General features: G+C 41.9%; 2 protein-coding genes across 3 annotated transcripts in view; one reads left to right on the top strand and one right to left on the bottom strand.

Annotated features, from left to right (window-relative positions):
* Positions 1 to 8,288, top strand: part of RUVBL2 (RuvB like AAA ATPase 2) — a 35,106-nt gene extending 26,818 nt beyond the window's left edge. The window contains exons 14-16 of one of the 2 annotated variants that reach the window (XM_075839839.1): positions 1,816 to 1,930; positions 3,280 to 3,328; positions 6,117 to 8,288. In XM_075839839.1, coding sequence (XP_075695954.1) covers positions 1,816 to 1,930; positions 3,280 to 3,287 — 123 coding nt within the window. In that variant the 3' untranslated portion in view covers positions 3,288 to 3,328; positions 6,117 to 8,288. The remainder of the gene's footprint in view (positions 1 to 1,815; positions 1,931 to 3,279; positions 3,329 to 6,116) is intronic. The other variant, XM_075839838.1, reaches the window with a different exon arrangement.
* Positions 7,784 to 12,044, bottom strand: LHB (luteinizing hormone subunit beta). Its single transcript, XM_075839842.1, has 3 exons — positions 11,873 to 12,044; positions 9,674 to 9,842; positions 7,784 to 8,169 (listed from the first exon to the last, which is right to left on the bottom strand). The coding sequence occupies exons 2-3, from the start codon at positions 9,839 to 9,841 to the stop codon at positions 7,939 to 7,941; spliced, it is 399 nt and encodes a 132-aa protein (XP_075695957.1). The 5' UTR covers position 9,842; positions 11,873 to 12,044; the 3' UTR covers positions 7,784 to 7,938.
* Positions 12,045 to 17,888: the final 5,844 nt, after the last annotated feature.

The raw sequence follows: 17,888 nt of genomic DNA, 5'->3' as shown, positions 1-17,888 counted from the left end.
GCCGTTAAGGGTTAGTATGGAGCGGCCTCACGCACTCAGCAAGCTCCATACTCAGCGGGTGACGGCTGTGTAATACAGCTGACACCTTACTCACTGCAACGGGCAGAGTCAAAGATGACTTTGATTGCGCCCGTTTAACACCATAAATGCCGCAGTCATTCATGACCGTGGCATTTAAATTGGCCCCCAGGTCTCCCATCTTTGTACTCACTTTGTACTCGTGCAGGGCTTCAAAGGAGACTGTCAGTATAGCGATATACTGTAATACATTAGTATTACGCTATATCATGCAAGCGATCCAATGATCACTGGTTGAAGTCCCCTGAAGGGACTAATAAAAAAAAAAAAACGTAAAAAAACTTTTTTTTTAATGTTCCCCAAAAAATATTAGAAGTTCCAAAAAAAAAACGTTTCCCCCTTTTTTTTTTTTCCCAAAAGCAATTAAATTTATTTTTTTATAAAAGTTAACATAACTGGTATCACCGTATCCGTAATAGTGAACTATCACAATAATAGGATGTTTAACCCACTCGGTAAACGGCGTAAAAAAAAAAAATGCACTCCAAAAAAAGTGATCAAAAAGTCGCATGTAACCCAAAATGGTATCGGTAAAAACTACAGCTCGTCCCGCAAAATATAAGCCCACGCATCGCTCAATTGATGGAAAAATAAAGTTATGTCTCTCAGAACATGGCAACACAAAACAATTATTTTTTTTTTAGCAAATCGTTTTTTTTTTTTTATAAAAGTGATAAAACATAAAAAAATATATAAATTTGGTATTGCTGTAATCGTATCAACCTGCAGAATAAGGTAGTTTTAACCACCTGATGGACGCCGTAAGAACTATACTGCCCAAAAAAAAAGGAGTAATCGCTGTTTTTTTGCCCATTTGTCTATTTTTTTCAGCTTCCCAGTACATACAGGGCTAGATAACTAGCAAAACACTAATCCTGCCTATCTGTAAACACGAGATCTTCACAGTGGAATCCACAGCAGCAGCAGCTGAAGCTGTATCAGCTCCTGGCACGTACTGGGCTTGATAAAGCAGCTGATCTGCTAATAAGAGAGCTGCACAGAGATCTCTATAGCAGCAGTAGCTGAAATACAAGATATTCATATAGAGGAACTCCTAGAGCAGCTGCTCATGTTGCATCAGTTCCTGGCACACACCTTGTGACCAGGAGGGTACCGGTCCCAACTTGGAACTAAAATATTTAAATATAATATTTTTTAAAAAAAATATATAAAAATAAATAAAAACCAGGAAAATTCTAAAATAAAATATATAAATACTAGAGTGTGATGGTATTAACCATTTAAATCTCATCCTTGTCCTATCCGAATTTATTACATATGTCAATGTAAAGTGCGCAAGCACTTGTGAACGAACTTTATGGATACAATTGTATCATTATCTTAAATTGCTAAAAAGTGAAATAAATCTCACATTAAAGGTTAGGCTCTAACCAAAAAATTCCCATTGGTATTTATCAAGGGAAACACATATATTACTCAAGGGAAAAACCACGTATGTTTACTATTGCACAGTGAATAATTCCCAGTACATTATGCGCCACCATAAATGGTGCCATGAAACACGACAACTTGTCGACGAAATAATAAAGTTATGGCTTTTAAAAGGTGGGGAGGAAAAAAAACGAAAATGAAAAAAAAAAACCTGAAATTGGTCTGGTCATTAAGGGGTTAATAATGTCATAGGAGGGATCCCGGCCACTACTGGCGTACAGTTCCGTAGTGTGATGGGCGGATTATTTTCAGTTTGTCAGTAACTGGATGTTGCTTCTGTTTCAGGGTAATGATGTCCAGGTGGATGACATAAAGAGGGTTTACTCTCTGTTCCTTGATGAATCTCGATCAACACAATACATGAAAGAATACCAGGACGCCTTCATGTTTAATGAAATGAGTAAGTCAATATCACATAAGAATTAAATGCATTTATTGGGAAACAAGACTCCTAAACTTTGCTTCTATCCCTTTATGGTTTGTCGACAATAGTCAGGATGCAGATGAAATCTATGGGATCAATGACCGATATTGAATATGTATAGGTGAAAAAGGAAGAGCACAATGCTTCATAGTGTAATACTTTAAATAAAGAGGTTGGCAGGCGAATAGCAGTAGGTTAGAGTTCTCACCTTTTTGTGTTGTGCGACAACAACAATTTAATGATTTAACAGATCGTAGCTGCTGCCGTCCGTCCGTCCGTCCGTCCCTTCGGGTGGTCGCTAGTGCAAATACCTACTCTGTATGTGGCATATTTGTAGGGCAGAAATAGTGGGATTTTCCAAGGCGATGCTATTTACAAACTCCACTTAAAGCAGGAGATATAAAGAAGAGCTTAAAAAGCATAACCTATTTTAAAAATAATAAAAAATGAATCCAACCGGTTTTGGGACTGAATTAGTCCCTTTAGGGAAAAATAGTTTGAGCAGTTTGATACAGGTTCTAAATGCAGTGAAAACTGAGGGTCCGGGCATTGCTGACACTTTTTGGAACGCCCACAAGTCTAATTTTGGTTTTATACAATATGTGACACATACAAGCATAGAACACGGCCGGTTTTGTATTTACAGAAGTTTAGATAGCTGTATGGCCCCCGGAGGAGGCAGTGGATAAGCCTGGGGGGGTGGTCATAGTGAAAGATATTTAGTAAAGCAAAGGGGTGGAACTGTGCTGGAGGCTGGAGAGAAGTGATCGCGTGGCGTTACTAAGGCAGATGGAATAGCGCTGCAGTGGTGCGGTATGAATGGGGGTCTGGAATGCAGCAGTGACGTTGGTAATTGTAAGTGCGGTTCTATATGGCCCAACATCTGGTGATCAGAGGAAGGAACTTGTATATGAAAATAAAAGGGGTTCTATGGTTAATGATTGCGACAAGGGGAGTCTCTTAGGGAATGGTATGTAATGGAAAGTACAGCAGTAAACCTTTGTGTCGTTTTGGATATCGGTATTAGGAGTGCAGGTTGTGTAAAAGAGGTGGTGACAGTATATTAAATGATTAGGGATTATGGGGGAGATAATAGAATAGTGACTTGTGGATATAGAATGATGCTACTTTTGGGAGGATTGTGTCATGTGAGTCAAGGCTGCAGGAGATGGATTGATATGTGGTTTGGAGATGGGTGATCGGGGTGAGTTTTGTGCAATGTTCATATCGTTTCCGTGAGTTTGTTTAGACCTTCAGGATAGAATGTATTTAATTTGTAAATCCAATATGCTTTAAATTTGTAAATCTGTTCGGTGTTTCCTCAGAGATCTGATCAATATTTGTGATTTTGAGACATTCAAAAGAGCTGTTGTGGTGAGTGACGCAATGACGTGAAGTCCATGTTTGATAAAACGATTATTATTGTATAGATGTTTGTTAAGACGGCGGAGTAGAGTTTGAATAGTACACCCCACTTATTGTGTGTTGTAACTGCAGCCCATTAGATATACACTATATGGAGAGAAGTGTTGGGACACCGCTCTTAATCATTGAATTGAGATGTCTCATTCAGTCACATTGCCCCCGGTGTATAAAATCCAGCACTAGCCATGCAGTCGCCTTTACAAGCGTTTGTGAAAGAATAAGTCGTTCTAAGAGCTCACTGAATTCCAGCGTGGTCCTGTAATAGGACGCCACGGTTGTAACAAGTCAGTTGGTGACGTTACCTGCCTGACTGCATTGTGCCAACTGTAAAGTTTGGTGGAAGAGGGATAATGTTATGGCGTTGTTTTTTAGGAGTTGGCCTGGGCCCCTTGCACAAATTCTCTAGCTTAGTCCCCTGAACCTTTCTAGATAATAGATTGTTTATGTAACCGTGGCATCGTTTGATATGGGCATGGAGGGTGGCATTGGAGTGGATAAGGTCTTTTAGTTTTCCCAGGAATAGCTTGGTGCCACCCTCAGGCCCATCGCGGTGCCTAATCTCTGAGGGTACTTCAGGCCACTGAAGGTGAAGTAATTGTTTTGTAAAATAAATTCCATTCCTTTTAAGGATAAATTCTTTTTGAAGGATGGGTATTGTTGGATCCTTTATAAGATCGTAATCTATGCTGTTAGGCCCAGATCTTGTTGAGTGTTGCTGTATAGGGATGAATACGCTTCGGGTTAGTACAATGTCATCTTGCTTGCAGGTGGTGGAGTTTAGTTCTTGAATAAGTTGTCTGAAGTCAAGAATGAAACTTGAGAGGGCAATGACATAGTTTTTAAATGGGCACTAACTTTTCAAACAACTTCTTCTAATCTACTAGTATACCCGATATAGAATAGCTTTGTCATTTACTTACTATTAGAACGTAGTTGTTTTGTCCATGTAAATTCTGTGTGAAGTTACTGCCTCTAGGTGTTTCTGTTCCTCTAATCTGCTGTCCACCCCCTGTTAAGCAAAGTCGGTCCTGCTTACAGAGCAGAATTGGGGGCTGCAGAAGGTGGGGGGGGGGGGTCTCTTTACTGCCTGTCACACAAACATGCTGCCAATACAAGTCTATGGGAGGGGGAGCAGGAGGGGAAAACTGCTAAATAATGCAGAATACAAGTCATATAATGGCCAGAAATCGTGTTATGCCTCATGTACACACATATGACAGCCTATTCTGAAAGTTTAGGTGCACTTTAAAGAAAGAGGTCCAGGAAGGGGGATTTATGAGGGATTTTTGGAGACGATATAAAAAAAAAAAAGAACAGATGGATTGGTAATGGTGGTTGTTTTTTTTGTTTTGATGATTTCTTGTGTTAGGTTTTTATTTTATCGTGTGGCATTGGTTGATAGTAGACCTTGTCTCAGAATATTTTGTGCTTTTAGGTAGTACACTGTCTTGGATGACAGCGCTTTCCTTTGTCAGCTGTTCGAATGACTATCTGGGTTGGTTTGTAGGTTTTTCAGAGCGATTTTCTTTTTAGATTTTTTTTTAGATTTTGGTATGTTGTGTTTTGAAGTTTGTATGGACTGTATATAGCGTTGAAGTCTGATGCTACTAGTGAGTGGAAGGTCTCAAAGTTGGCTTGATTTTCAATCCAGTAGTAATGTGACGGAGCCTTGTTTTCTTGGTGAAGATAGGAGTCTGTATCAATAATTGATGACCCTGGACCTGGAGTGATTGGTGTGTTGTACAGTTTCTCTTGTAACTTGAAATTCCGTGTAAGGGTTAATTTACGTGTGAAAGAATGCAGATGTAGGAACTGGTCAAAGTTGGTTGTTGGGGCAGACAACCCCTTTTGTATTAGGCTTGTGTTTGTTATTTATTTTGGAGTAAAAAAGGGACAGATGTTGTGTTGCCGACTTGTGTTTTGTCAATGGTGATTTTGTTGGGGTTCCGGGGCAATGTTTGTTGTTAGTGGGGGAGGGGGAAGTATCATGAACTGTGAACGTAGACAGACTGAGTGGAGAATCTGAAGTAGTTGGGGAAGGGGTGATATGGGTAAACTGTCCGCAGGCTTGACCAGGCCGTGTTGTGAAGGGTTTAATATAAGGTCGGTGGGGTCTGACTCCCAGCACCCTCAATGACCAGCGGACTTAACGGGCCGCGCTGACCACCGCTGAGGCTTCTTGATAGTTTACCAGGCGCAGCTCCGTACACAACCGTAGCTGCTGTGCTTGGGATTGCAGTTCTTGACCCTGGCAACCCTGATCCACCTAGTTTATTTTGGTACACTTTCATAGGGTTAATAAATCTTTAAGAGGAAAAGTCCCTATAAAGGTGTATTCACGCAGTGTGGCTTTGCTGTGCGGCTAAAAGCGGCACGATAAAAATGCATGTGTTTTTAACCACGACTCGCTGGGGTATTGCAGTTAGCATGGTAAAAAACGCATGCATTTTGACGATTTTTGACCGCACCGCAAAAAAACCTCAAACCGCACCATGTGAATACACTAACTTATCCTAGCAATGTGGTTGTCTGGTAGTCCAAATGTCCCATTGAAATGTGTGATTGTGGAAACCTCTTCTTCCCTATAGAGAAAAGGGTCGTCCACCTACTGTAAATCCTCCTCCGCCTGAATACTACTTCAGCCTTCCTACATTATATCTGTCCTTTACATTGCTCCTCTCTATGTTGAGGTTATTGATCAGTGATCTGAAATGCTGTCTTTCTTTTGTCTCTGCAGAAGGAGAAACTATGGACACCACTTGATGATCGATGACCTGGATTAACGTGCTCGTTGTCACCCCCTCCCCACTTTCGTCTCCGCTCTTGTCACTTGCCTTAATGTTTATTCCCTGTCCTTTTTTTATTAAAACAAAGAGTAAAAAGTCTCTGGCGTTTCTCTAAGGTGGTCGCCATACAGACTAGAAAACTGCTGTCACAATGCTTGTTCATCAGACCGCGATCTCCAGAATACACAGTCCTAATAAATCTGCCCTGTTGTGCATGGCAAGCTTTAGGCAGGATTCACATATCCAGTTTTTGATGCAGTTTTGGAAGCCAAACACTGGAATGGATACAAGAGAGGAAAGGCATAAGTCTGTCATTTAAGCTGGATTCATACACAGCATTTTGTGGCGTTTTTTTAGACCATTTTTCCGGTCAGTGGCGTTTATTTTTGCAAACACAGCATGTTCTGGTCTTTTTTTCAAGTGTTTTTCCCATAGGCTCTCTCTAGGACTTTAAAAAAAAAAACGCCAGAAAAACAGGTTGTACAAAATGACACCAAATAAAAAAATGTATAAAACTGATGTTACATTTTAATAATGCTGGTGTTTTTAGGAGGGTTTCTTTATGCAGTTTAAATTGCCTAAAAATGTTTGTGCGTGAAGGAGGCCTTAGACCGGGTTCCCATGTAGCGTAAATGCTGCAGAATTTCCGCAACTGAATTCTGAGGAGTGGAAATTCCGCAGCCTTTACAGTAGCAGCAAAGGGGGATGAGATTTCGAAAATCTCATGGACACGCTGTGAAAAAAAAAAAAGGAGCGTAAACGTTAATAAATTCACCTGCGGTGCAGAATGTAAATTTTCGTTCTTTCTGTTGCAAATTTTCCCCATTGAATTCAATGGGGATGCAAAACCCGCAACAGAAAGCCTATTGCTGCGACTTTTGCGGCAGAATTGCTGCGACTTTCGCCGCAAAAATGTAAACTCAGGAAAAAAAAAAATCATACTTTCCCAGAACTACTTCTTGCTGCAGTCCGGCCTCCTGGGATGACTTTTCATCGCATGTGACCGCTGCAGCCAATCACATAACCTGCAACGTCATTGTAGGAGGCCGGACTACACGCAGAAGAGAAGGAGGGGGTAAGTATGAACGTTTTGATTTTTTCCCAGTGCTTTCTGCAGTGGAAATTCTGTCCAAAAAACCGCTCCACGGATGGAAGGTGCTGCAGGTTCCAGGTCGGATATGCTGCACAGTTTTTATGCAGCGTATCCGACCCATGGGAACTTCTACTTTTTTTTTTATGCATCTATGGCTAAAAAAGAACTGCACCAAAAACTGCATGTGTGAATCCAGCCTTGGACAACCTTTTTAGGGAATATGGCGATGAGTCCTGATAGGGGAGACCACCACCACTGTCTATTAGCCACAAAAAGAGTGTCTCTCACTTTGGAGCACAGCATCACATGGATGCTGGTGAACTTCATTGGGTGGGTTTCCTGAGTAGTTCACGACCACGTCTCTAGTTTTCCTGTGCAGCGGTTGTATTACATATCTCCTATTCTTGCAGTAATGAATAACCCTTTGGGTTTCTTTGTACTGCCCCCGAGATGACTAAAGGCAGTCTGGTTGATCTATACACATATTCCATTATTGTAACTTATTACTTATGTCTTATGACTTTACTCGCTGTTGAACATACATTGAGTAATCTGCCAAATCACTGAGGCGTCTACAAAGAATGAGGTAGAGATGTGTAAAGCACTCTCATTTATTGGGGATATATAATTTGTAGGATTTTGTTGAATTTCCATCAGTTTTGTGCTTTGCCGGGAGACGCTTACATGTCTCGGCGGCTCTTCATGCAGACATCGGGCTCACTACTCTCCACCGTGCAGTCACTGTAGTCCATCTTGCAGTGGTCGCAGTCACAGCTCAGGGCCACTGGGTAGGTGAAGAAAGGGTCTGTGCCTGGTAAGCAGTCTTGAAGTTTGATGACGTCATAGCGGATTTCTTTATAAGTGCAGATGTGTTGTTTAAATGAAGAAAGGGCAGTTTTGTACACAGGATCCTGTTTAAAGAAAAAAATGATAGAAATTCTGTTTAATATATCACCCCCATTAACCACAATTATTTGTATTTCTTCTGAATTGGTTTTATGAAATGAATAAACAAATTGGTTTTTTTTAACAGATCTTCAAACGTTTTTTTTTTTACCTGAAAGACAGAGTTCTGGTATACTGATGGATTAAAACAATGTACAGTTAGACCAAGTTTTGCTTAAAGGGGTATTCCACCTACATTTACTTTTTATAGGAATCGAATTATTATGACAGTATCTAGCAAAAAAAAAAAGCATGGTCTATGTTCTGCCGAGCTACGTCCTTTCTTAGCGTTGGCAGACAGCAATAAAAAAACACTACGATAAGGCTGGGTTCCCACGTAGAGTAAACGTTGCAGAATTTCCACATCGGAATTCTGTGCAGCGTTTACACTAGCCGCAAAGTGCATAAGATTTAGAAAATCTCATGCCCACCCTACGGAAAAAAACTACGGTGTAAACGTTAATAACTTGACATGCGGTGCAGAATTTAATTCCACAGCATGTCAAGTTATGCTGCGTTTTTGTTCAATTTCTGTTACTGATTTTCCCCATTGAATTCAATGGGGATGCAAAACCAGCAGCAACAAGCCAAGCGTTGCGACTTTTGCGGCGTAATCATAGTGGTTATGCTGCAAAAATCGCAACGCCGGAAGAAAAAAAAATATCCTACTTACCCAGAGCGCCCTCAATCCTTCCTGCAGTCCAACCTCCTGGGTTGACGTTGCATCCCATGTGATCGCTGCAGCCAATCGCAATCTGCAGCATCACATGGCCTGAAACGTCATCCAGGGAGGCCGGAGCGGACGTCCAAGGAGGGAGAGGGTAAGTATGAACAGCTTTCCTCCGCAGCGGAACTTCCGTCCAAAAAATCGCATCATTTATTTTTTTCCCGGACGGAATGTACAGCGGGTTCCAAGTCAGACATGCTGCGTTATTTTTACGCACCGTATCCGGCCTAATGCCAACTATTCAGCTCTGAGCTGAGGATGTGAGTAATCTGAAACAGACTGGGGCTATGGCATCTTGCCCGATAACTCCATTTAAAACGATTTATCTGTTAGTTTTCCTAAAACCAAATAGTGTTAAGAAGCACCTTGGTAGTTGTCAAGCCATGTCTGTCTCAATCTACCCTCCCCCCCCACCGTCTCCAAGGACAGGCAAGCCCTGTAAGGAGTGTTCTGGTAGGTTTATTTCATTAATAAATGGGGAACCACGACCCTGACTGCACAGTGGAATAGTAGAACAGGTAGTTGGTCATGTGACCACGGCATTCTGTTAACGGTTACATAACCGGACATGTCATGGGACTTGTGGGCTAACTGAATAGGACTAAACATGGCGCTAGTATCTTGACCAGATCCTGTGTCATTTAAGTTCCCACTCAGCTCTCTCAGATTCTATAGGCGTAGCGACAACACAGCAGTGGCTCTATAATATATACCACTATATCAAAGCAGACTACAAGTCTCACCATTGTCTGACAGTGACCACTGCAGATCGTTGTGGTGAAGGTAACACACGTTGGACAGTGGTCTTTCTCAGCAGATATAGAGGCATTGGTAAGATGACATGGCCGCCGTCCTTGCACAGCAGACAAGTAAGCACCGAGAACCAAGAATATTAGTTGATAGGTAAACATCCTGTGTTAAAGCAGCAAGATTATTAATGCATTGCAATTCAAAGGGTTAACAGCCTATACTGTATTATAGCAGATTGAGATTTACACCATTGTAACACATAATAATACTTAAGGTCTGTTCACACCGTGATGGCAAACTGCAGTTTTTTCTAAATCACATGGTATTGGCGACAATGAGCTGCAATTTGACAGCACCATGTGAATAGACCCTTAATGCAGCTGAAAACGTCACTTTTTTTAGGACGTGTTTTTTTTATTTTGAGACCCTACTATGCCCGATCTATCATGGATTGACCTCGATAACTCAGGAAAACTGGCGTTGTATGTTTCCATGGAAATGTTTTCCTGAATCCTTTCTTCAAGAAAGCTATGATTGTAGCAATATCTACTTGCTTTTATTCCGTTTTTGTGGTGCAGCTCAGTTGTACCTCTACCAGTACACGTGAATGTAGACTTACACCGTTTCTCAGTCTTGTCTGCTTCACATATATCAGTGGTGTCCAGACAGTTTTAGGGTACGTTCACACGTAGCATAAATACTGCGGAGAAATCCACGCACGGCATTATACAGAAGCAGCAAAGTGGATGAGATTTGAAAAAAAAATCTCATCCACACGCGTAAATGATGAGCAGAAAAAACACAAAATTGGGCTGTGGTGCGGTTTTTAATCCGCATTTAAATTGTATTTGCGTAAATTGTTGCTTTTTTGTTGCGAGTGTTCCATATTGAATTTAATGGGGAGTAAAACCCGCAACAAATAGCAGATGTGAATTATGTGGGGGGAAAGCTGCGCTTCTGCCGTAAAAATCACAGCTCATAAAAAATATATATATATATATATATATATATATATATATATATATATATATATACTTACCCAGAATTCTGTGCTTTGTCCAGGCCGGCCTCCTGGGCAGAAGTTTCATACCACATGGACCGCTGCAGCCAATCACAGGCTGCAGCGGTCACATGGGATGAAACGTCACCCCAGGAGGCCGGCCTGCAGGACATCTGAGGGACACGTCGCCATGGCTACATAAGTATGAAACTTTTTTTATATGTGCAATTTCTGCAGCGGATATTCTGGCCAAGAAACGGCATCACAATTTGGTGTTTTTGTTTTTCGGGCCAGTATTCTCTGCGGTGCCAAGGGTGTTTTTATGCAGCGTATCTGCCCTGTGTGAACATAGCGTTATGCCTGTGCCGGATGCAATTGATGATTTTGTGCTGTGGATACCAGACAGAAAAACTTTCCACGCAGCGTTTTTCTGCTCAGGAGATTCAGGCATCATAACTGATGCATTGGATACCAAAACTGGCAGCAGAGCAAAACTTGGGATAAATTCTGGCATCCGTTTACCTCTGGTGTTTCTGTACTATGCCAGAATTAAATAAAACTGGCTCGCCAGACATGTCAGAGGGGCCTCAAAGACTATGTCCACCATCGCAACCATTTTTATTGTCCCAATGCATCTAAAATTAAAATTGAAGCTTTGCAAATACTATTATGCCTGCAGCTCTTATGCAGACTTATGTATCTCCATGGAAACAGACCACAAAAACCTGTGTAGTCTGATACTGCAGCCATACCATCTTCCACTTGTACCCTACATCTATCGAATGTAAATGTAGCAATATGTAGAGAACAGATTGAAGGGAGTATGGCTGCAGGATCAGATTACAGAGGAGTTGTCTCTAGTCTGATACTATGGCTATGCATCCTAGCTGTAGGCATACAAGGGTTGGGTGTTTTTAAGTTGCTTAACTTGTACATAAAAAAAAATAATTTTTCCTCAATCAGACATGAGCGTGACTATCACAGACAGATCCAATATAATAGGGGTCTTTTATAAATGGCCGAGCTTTGAAGGGTCAGTAGGGACCAAGTCCCTTATAAATAGATCACACATACTGCATGCCAGTAAGCCATTCTCCAGAACATGGCGCACCTAAAATAACATATGTATATTATTTACTGGCAAACCTGTATACCTGAACTTAGAAATAAATGTAATATCGAGGCCACTTACCTTGCAGCAGGGAGCGTAGAGAGAAGACTAAATGGTTCTTGAAGGTGCCTGGGCCGGTCTAGTCAGCTTGTTCAAAGAAGTCCTGCATTTAAATGTTCACGTATGACCCGGCCCCACCTGCCGGGGCCACCGCTTGTGGGATTGTGAAGGCTGAATGGATCTTCTCTGTCAAATTTCCCTGAAGCAGATTAGTGAATTATTACCAAGAGATGTTCAACGGATCTTCTATATCCTGAAATGAATGACCGCACTAATCCACAAAGGAGCAGTCTGTCCTTATCTGCCATCCATGGAACATATTTGAGGGTTTCTGTATTAATCTTAAATAAGACCGTTATTCGTTTCAATTGGAAATTTTATATTTAGGCCATTTTTCATAGAAACCCAATATTGTTGTTTGCTTGAGTCCAGGTTCCAGCGTTACATGGTATTCGCCTCATTTATAACTATAGCGCGGCACTGTTGCTAATCTGAGAAGAGATAATGACTGTTTTAGTTAGAGTGCCTCAGAATTTCCCCAATCCAGAGCCCAATTATAGGCCTCATGCACACAGCCGTCCGCAATCACGGACCGTGCACACACAAGATGTGCATGTATTTAAATGGGACCGGACTGCAATGGCGGACCGTAAAATGACTTGTCCTGAGTTTTTACGGTCTACAATTGCGGCACCCGGACGGTAAAACACTGCCATGTGTATTGACCCATAGAAACAAATGGGTCCGCAATTCATCTGCACTTTTGCGGATGCAAAAACACGATTGTGTGCATGAGGCCATAGGGAGGGCAAAAGGGGCTAATGCCCTTGAGGCTTCCACAACCCTCCTCTGAACGAAATCACAGTGGGGTCTAACTACAAGTCTCTGGTATTTGTGCCCTCTATAGTACTATTATTTAGACACTATATAGATCTGTTATATGGGCATTGTAGTGGTATTATTTTGGACACTATATGGGGGTATTATTAGGACTCTGTATAGAAATTATTTTATTGAGTCTGTGGAAACATTTTGTAATTCTCTAGTATATTGTAGCTGAATTATTATCTGTCACCACTAGCCCAGGTTTTTTTTTATTTTGAACAGGTCCTTATCCCCTTCAAAACAATAGACGCCCCTCCACAAACCTTGATCCGGGTCCTGCCACAAGTTTTGCCTGGGTACCAACCCTAATTTTCTTTATTGGGGAGTGGGAGAGATGGTCCACAGTAGGCACATAAGCCAATGGTCTCAGCGTTACTGCGCAGGGCAGCCTAACAGGCCATGTTTTTTTGCTACAACACAACCTCCCCTAGCCCTGCTCTGTGCATAAGTAAATACTATTTTATCCTGACTGTGCACAGCAGTACAGAGCTGCTGGAGGTTGGGTACACATGATCACTGTTTGAGTCAGTAAGGGTATGTTCACACGAGGGCGTCCGTAACAGATGAAATTACGGGGATGTTTCAGCCTGAAAACATCCCCGTAATTTCAGCCGTAACGGCATGTGCAGGCACTTGAACGCCACGTCCATTACGGACGTAATTGGCGCTGCTATTCATTGGAGTCAATGAATAACGGCTCCAATTACGGCCAAAGAAGTGACTGGTCACTTCTTTGACGCGGGCGTCTATTTACGCGCCGTCATTTGACAGCGGCGCGTAAATTACGCCTCGTGTGAACAGACAAACGTCTGCCCATTGCTTTCAATGGGCAGATGTTTGTCAGCGCTATTGAGGCGCTATTTTCGCACGTAATTCGGGGCAAAAACGCCCGAATTACGTCCGTAAATAGGCCGTGTGAACATACCCTAACACTTGCTTTTACCTACAGAGATTTCATCTGTGATCTAAGTTCGGCTCAGTAGAACCACGGGAGACCCTATGAGGACACATTATGCAAGATATCACATTGCAATCTAATACAATTGCATTAGGTTGTTAGGGTATGTTCACACGCTAGCCTAAAAACGTCTGAAAATACGCAGCTGTTTTCAAGGAAAAATAGCTCCTGATTTTCAGACGTATTTTGTGCCACTCACGATTTTCGCAGCGTTTTTTTATGGCCTTTTTTGATGCTTTTTTCAATAGAGTCTATGGAAAACGGCTCCAAAAACGTCCCAAGAAGTGTCCTGCACTTCTTTTTCGCGGCTGTTTTTTTACACGTAAAAAAACGCTTCGTCGGAACAGAACTCCGTTTTCCCATTGAAATCAATGGGCAGATATTTGGAGGCGTTCTGTTTCCGATTTTTCAGCCTTTTTTGGGCGTTTACGGGCCGAAAAATGGCCGAAAATAGGCCGTGTGAACATACACTAATAGTCGCGGTGGAGCCAGGTGTGAAATGTATAATTCAGTGTAAGAACAAATCACATTTATACGAATTGGTAGTACTAGTAAATTCTCAAAGTACGGGAACCTGAGACTGGAAGTCATTTATCTACATAAGGGAACTAGTGATTTATATCAGATGGTTATAAGTCTTAGGCTACATGCACACGTTGCGCAATTTTGATGGGGAAAATCTGCGTCAAAACTGCATGTAAACACAGATTGTTAGTTTTTTTTGTGTTTTTATGTGTGGTTTTTACATTGTTGCAGAAATCTGTTTGTTTCTTATGCTGCGGATTTTGGTGTATTTTTATTTTATAAACTTACCAGATACAATTCTGAGTCGGAAACGCAAGATAATTTGAAAGGCCGCAGATTTTCAATACATGCACCGCAGGTCAATTTATGTGCGGAAATAGTCTGCATCGTGTAGATGAGATTACTTCAAGTCTTATTTACTTTGCTGGTACTGTATTACACTGCGGTTTTTCCTCAGGAAAATCTGCATGGCGAATTCGCACATAATACGCATTGTGTGAATGTGGCCTTATAGACTGGTTAAATTGGAAAATACACCAATGCAAAGTCTGTAAATAAATATTAGACTAGTAATCTAATATATATATATATATATATATATATATATACATATATATATATATATATATATATATATATAATCATTAGTGTCACCCCTACACCGGGATCTGTTTCAATGCCACTAAAACTGAACTGCGGAAAAACCATTGGCTTATTCTCGTTGGAATCGGCATGAAAATTGTGCTGTGTGAACAGTGCCTTAATTGCACCGTAATCTCTCTGTCATAGACTTTCTTGTGGATAAGGTCGGTTATCAGATAAGCGCCTGGGCCCACCGGGGGCTTCTCCTATCCACTGGTGGGCCATTCTGATTGAACTCCGCTATCCTTTAGTTATATAAAAGATTTCATGCATGGGGATATGACTGTATTACATAATCAGGTTTTATATTCCCTGTATAGCCTTGGATTTATCTGTATGCTCAGGCACTGAGTGTTCTAGGAAGCACAATGACTGTATGTGGGAGGCTGTAACTAGAGAAACCGTTTCATCTGATAAATGTGGCAAATTAAGTCCTTAGATTTCCACCTTTGGCTAAAACTGAACATATGAATGGAAAATTTACTTGATTTTCTAATAATAAATGGGGTTTCCTGGCCTAAAACATTGATGGTCTATTCTTAAAGTGTAGCTAAACGTTCAAAAACTTCTGACATGTTATAGTGACAGAAGTTTGGATTGGTGGGGGTCCGAGCACGGAGACCCCCACCAATCGCTAGAATGAAGCAGCTGAAGTGCTCGGGTGAGCGCTCAGCTGCTTCGTGTCTGTTCGGCTTTTTCCGGAAAGCCGATGTATCGGAGTACGGGCTCATAGACTTTCTATTGGGTCCGTATACCGACGTTTATTTCCGGAAAAAACCGAACAGACACGAAGCGGCTGAGCGCTCACACGAGCACTTCAGCTGCTTCGTTCTAGAGATTGGCGGGGGTCTCCGTGCTCGGACCCCCACCAATCCAAACTTCTGTCATGTCCCTATGACGTCAGAAGATTGTCGAACATTTAGCTACACTTTAAGATAAGCCGTCAATATTTGATCATGGTGGTCTGACCCCCAGCATGGGGCATAGTGGCCCCTTCAATGCTTAACCAGTCGCAGTGGCTCGTCCCTACATGCAGCCCTGTCCTAGTGAATTAAATGGGGCTGAAATGCAGTACCTGGGGGTACGGGGGTCAGACTACAATTGATCAGCAGTAGCCCTCATACAGCACTACTGTAAACCATGCAGAGAGAAGAGACTGCCATAATACAGCCGCAGCCTTCTATTGCAGAGTGCAATTACTTTACTGAAACCTCAATCACAGAGAATAGTGCATGAGCAGGAAATATGTCAGTGCCTCCTGGTGGCTGATTAGGCTAGGTACACACCACGTGTTTGCATCCAGTTGAAAGGTACTGTTGTTTTGTTTCTTTGTCAAAATTACATTTGACAAACAGGATGCAACAGGACACAAAAATAATGTAAGCTGCTTTTTATCCAGACGGATCCTGTTGTTTTTTTTGTACAATAGAAGTCAATGGCAACAGGCTAGGCACCATGGCTGTTTATGTACAATGTACTTCTGTATGGTATAGATGTTAGGGCCAGTAGCCCACTCAGTATTTTCTTTACTGTGAGGACTTATGTTTTAATCCATTTTCTGCATATGTGTTTAGGCTAGGCATCCTGTTGCATTCTGTTTTAAAGGTAACTTTTTTTTTCTAATTTAAAAAGACGAACTTACATTTCAACAGGGAGGAAAAACATGATGTGAACAGGGCCTAACTTGCTTAGCAGCTGGTCTATATATTCTAGCATGGCTTTCATGGGGAAACTGTGGTTGGCATTGTGGCTGGTATTCACTGGAGAACTGGGGCAAGTCACATATGGGACCACCTTGGCTAGCATTCTTATGGTGGGTTTCTTTCTGGAACAGTTTGGGTAGTGTTGTGTCTCTCACTATTATGGAGGCATTGTGGCTGTCACTGTCTTGGTGTCATTGTGGCTGTCACTGTTATGGAAGCGTTGTAGCTGTCAGTATGAGGGTACAGTCCTGGTTTTGACGCCCAAAAAACCTGCACTAAAATGTCTTTTTAGGTCTGATACTGTCAGCAGTGATTGGTGATCGGTGTCGGGCTATGTAGGAACATACCCTAGTGGCAAGGGAAATGGTAAGTCCAGTTGTCAACCTATTAATACATTTCCAGGAGGAACGGCACAAGATGCTCCAGAATACTACATTCTGACATGCCGGTAGATTCCTCTTTGGCAGCTGATTCCAGCATCCAGACCCGTGGTGATCAGCTCTCCGCCAGGGAAGCTGCCTGAAGTTAGAGGTTGGTCTCCTTTGGATAACTTTTAGGGTATGTTCACACGGGCTATTTTCGGCTCTTTTTTTGGGCCGTAAACGGCTGAAAAACGGGAAGCAGAATGCTTCCAAACATCTCCCCATTTTGAAAAACGGCCGCGTAAAAAAACGGCTGCGAAAAAGAAGTGCAGGTCACTTCTTGGGACTTTTTTGGAGCTGTTTTTCATAGACTCTATTGAAAACAGCTCCAAAAACAGCCGTAAAAAACGGCACGAAAATCGCGAGTGGCTTAAAAAACGTCTGAAAATCAGCAGCTGTTTTCCCTTGAAAACAGCTCTGTATTTTCAGACGTTTTTGGTATTAGGCTGGGTTCACACGACCTATTTTCAGACGTAAACGAGGCGTATTATGCCTCGTTTTACGTCTGAAAATAGGGCTACAATACGTCGGCAAACATCTGCCCATTCATTTGAATGGGTTTGCCAACGTATTGTGCAGACAACCTGTTATTTACGCGTCGTCGTTTTACAGCTGTCAAACGACGACGCGTTAATATACAGCCTCGTCAAAAGAAGTGCAGGACACTTCTTTCAGACGTAATTTGAGCCGTACTTCATTGAACTCAATGAAGAGCAGCTCAAGATTTACGGCTGTCAGAGAAGCCTCGCAAAATGCGAGGAGCAATTACGGCTGAAACGAGGCAGCTGTTTTCTCCTGAAAACAGTCTGTCTTTTCAGCCGTAAAAGCCTGCTATCGTGTGCACATACCCTAAGCGTTTGAACATACTCTTAGGGCATATTCACATGGTGCAGTCATATGTT

Source organism: Rhinoderma darwinii, chromosome 10, assembly GCF_050947455.1.
Source record: "Rhinoderma darwinii isolate aRhiDar2 chromosome 10, aRhiDar2.hap1, whole genome shotgun sequence".
NCBI classification, from domain to species: Eukaryota; Metazoa; Chordata; class Amphibia; order Anura; family Rhinodermatidae; genus Rhinoderma; species Rhinoderma darwinii.
This window is presented reverse-complemented; position numbering and strand designations above follow the sequence as displayed.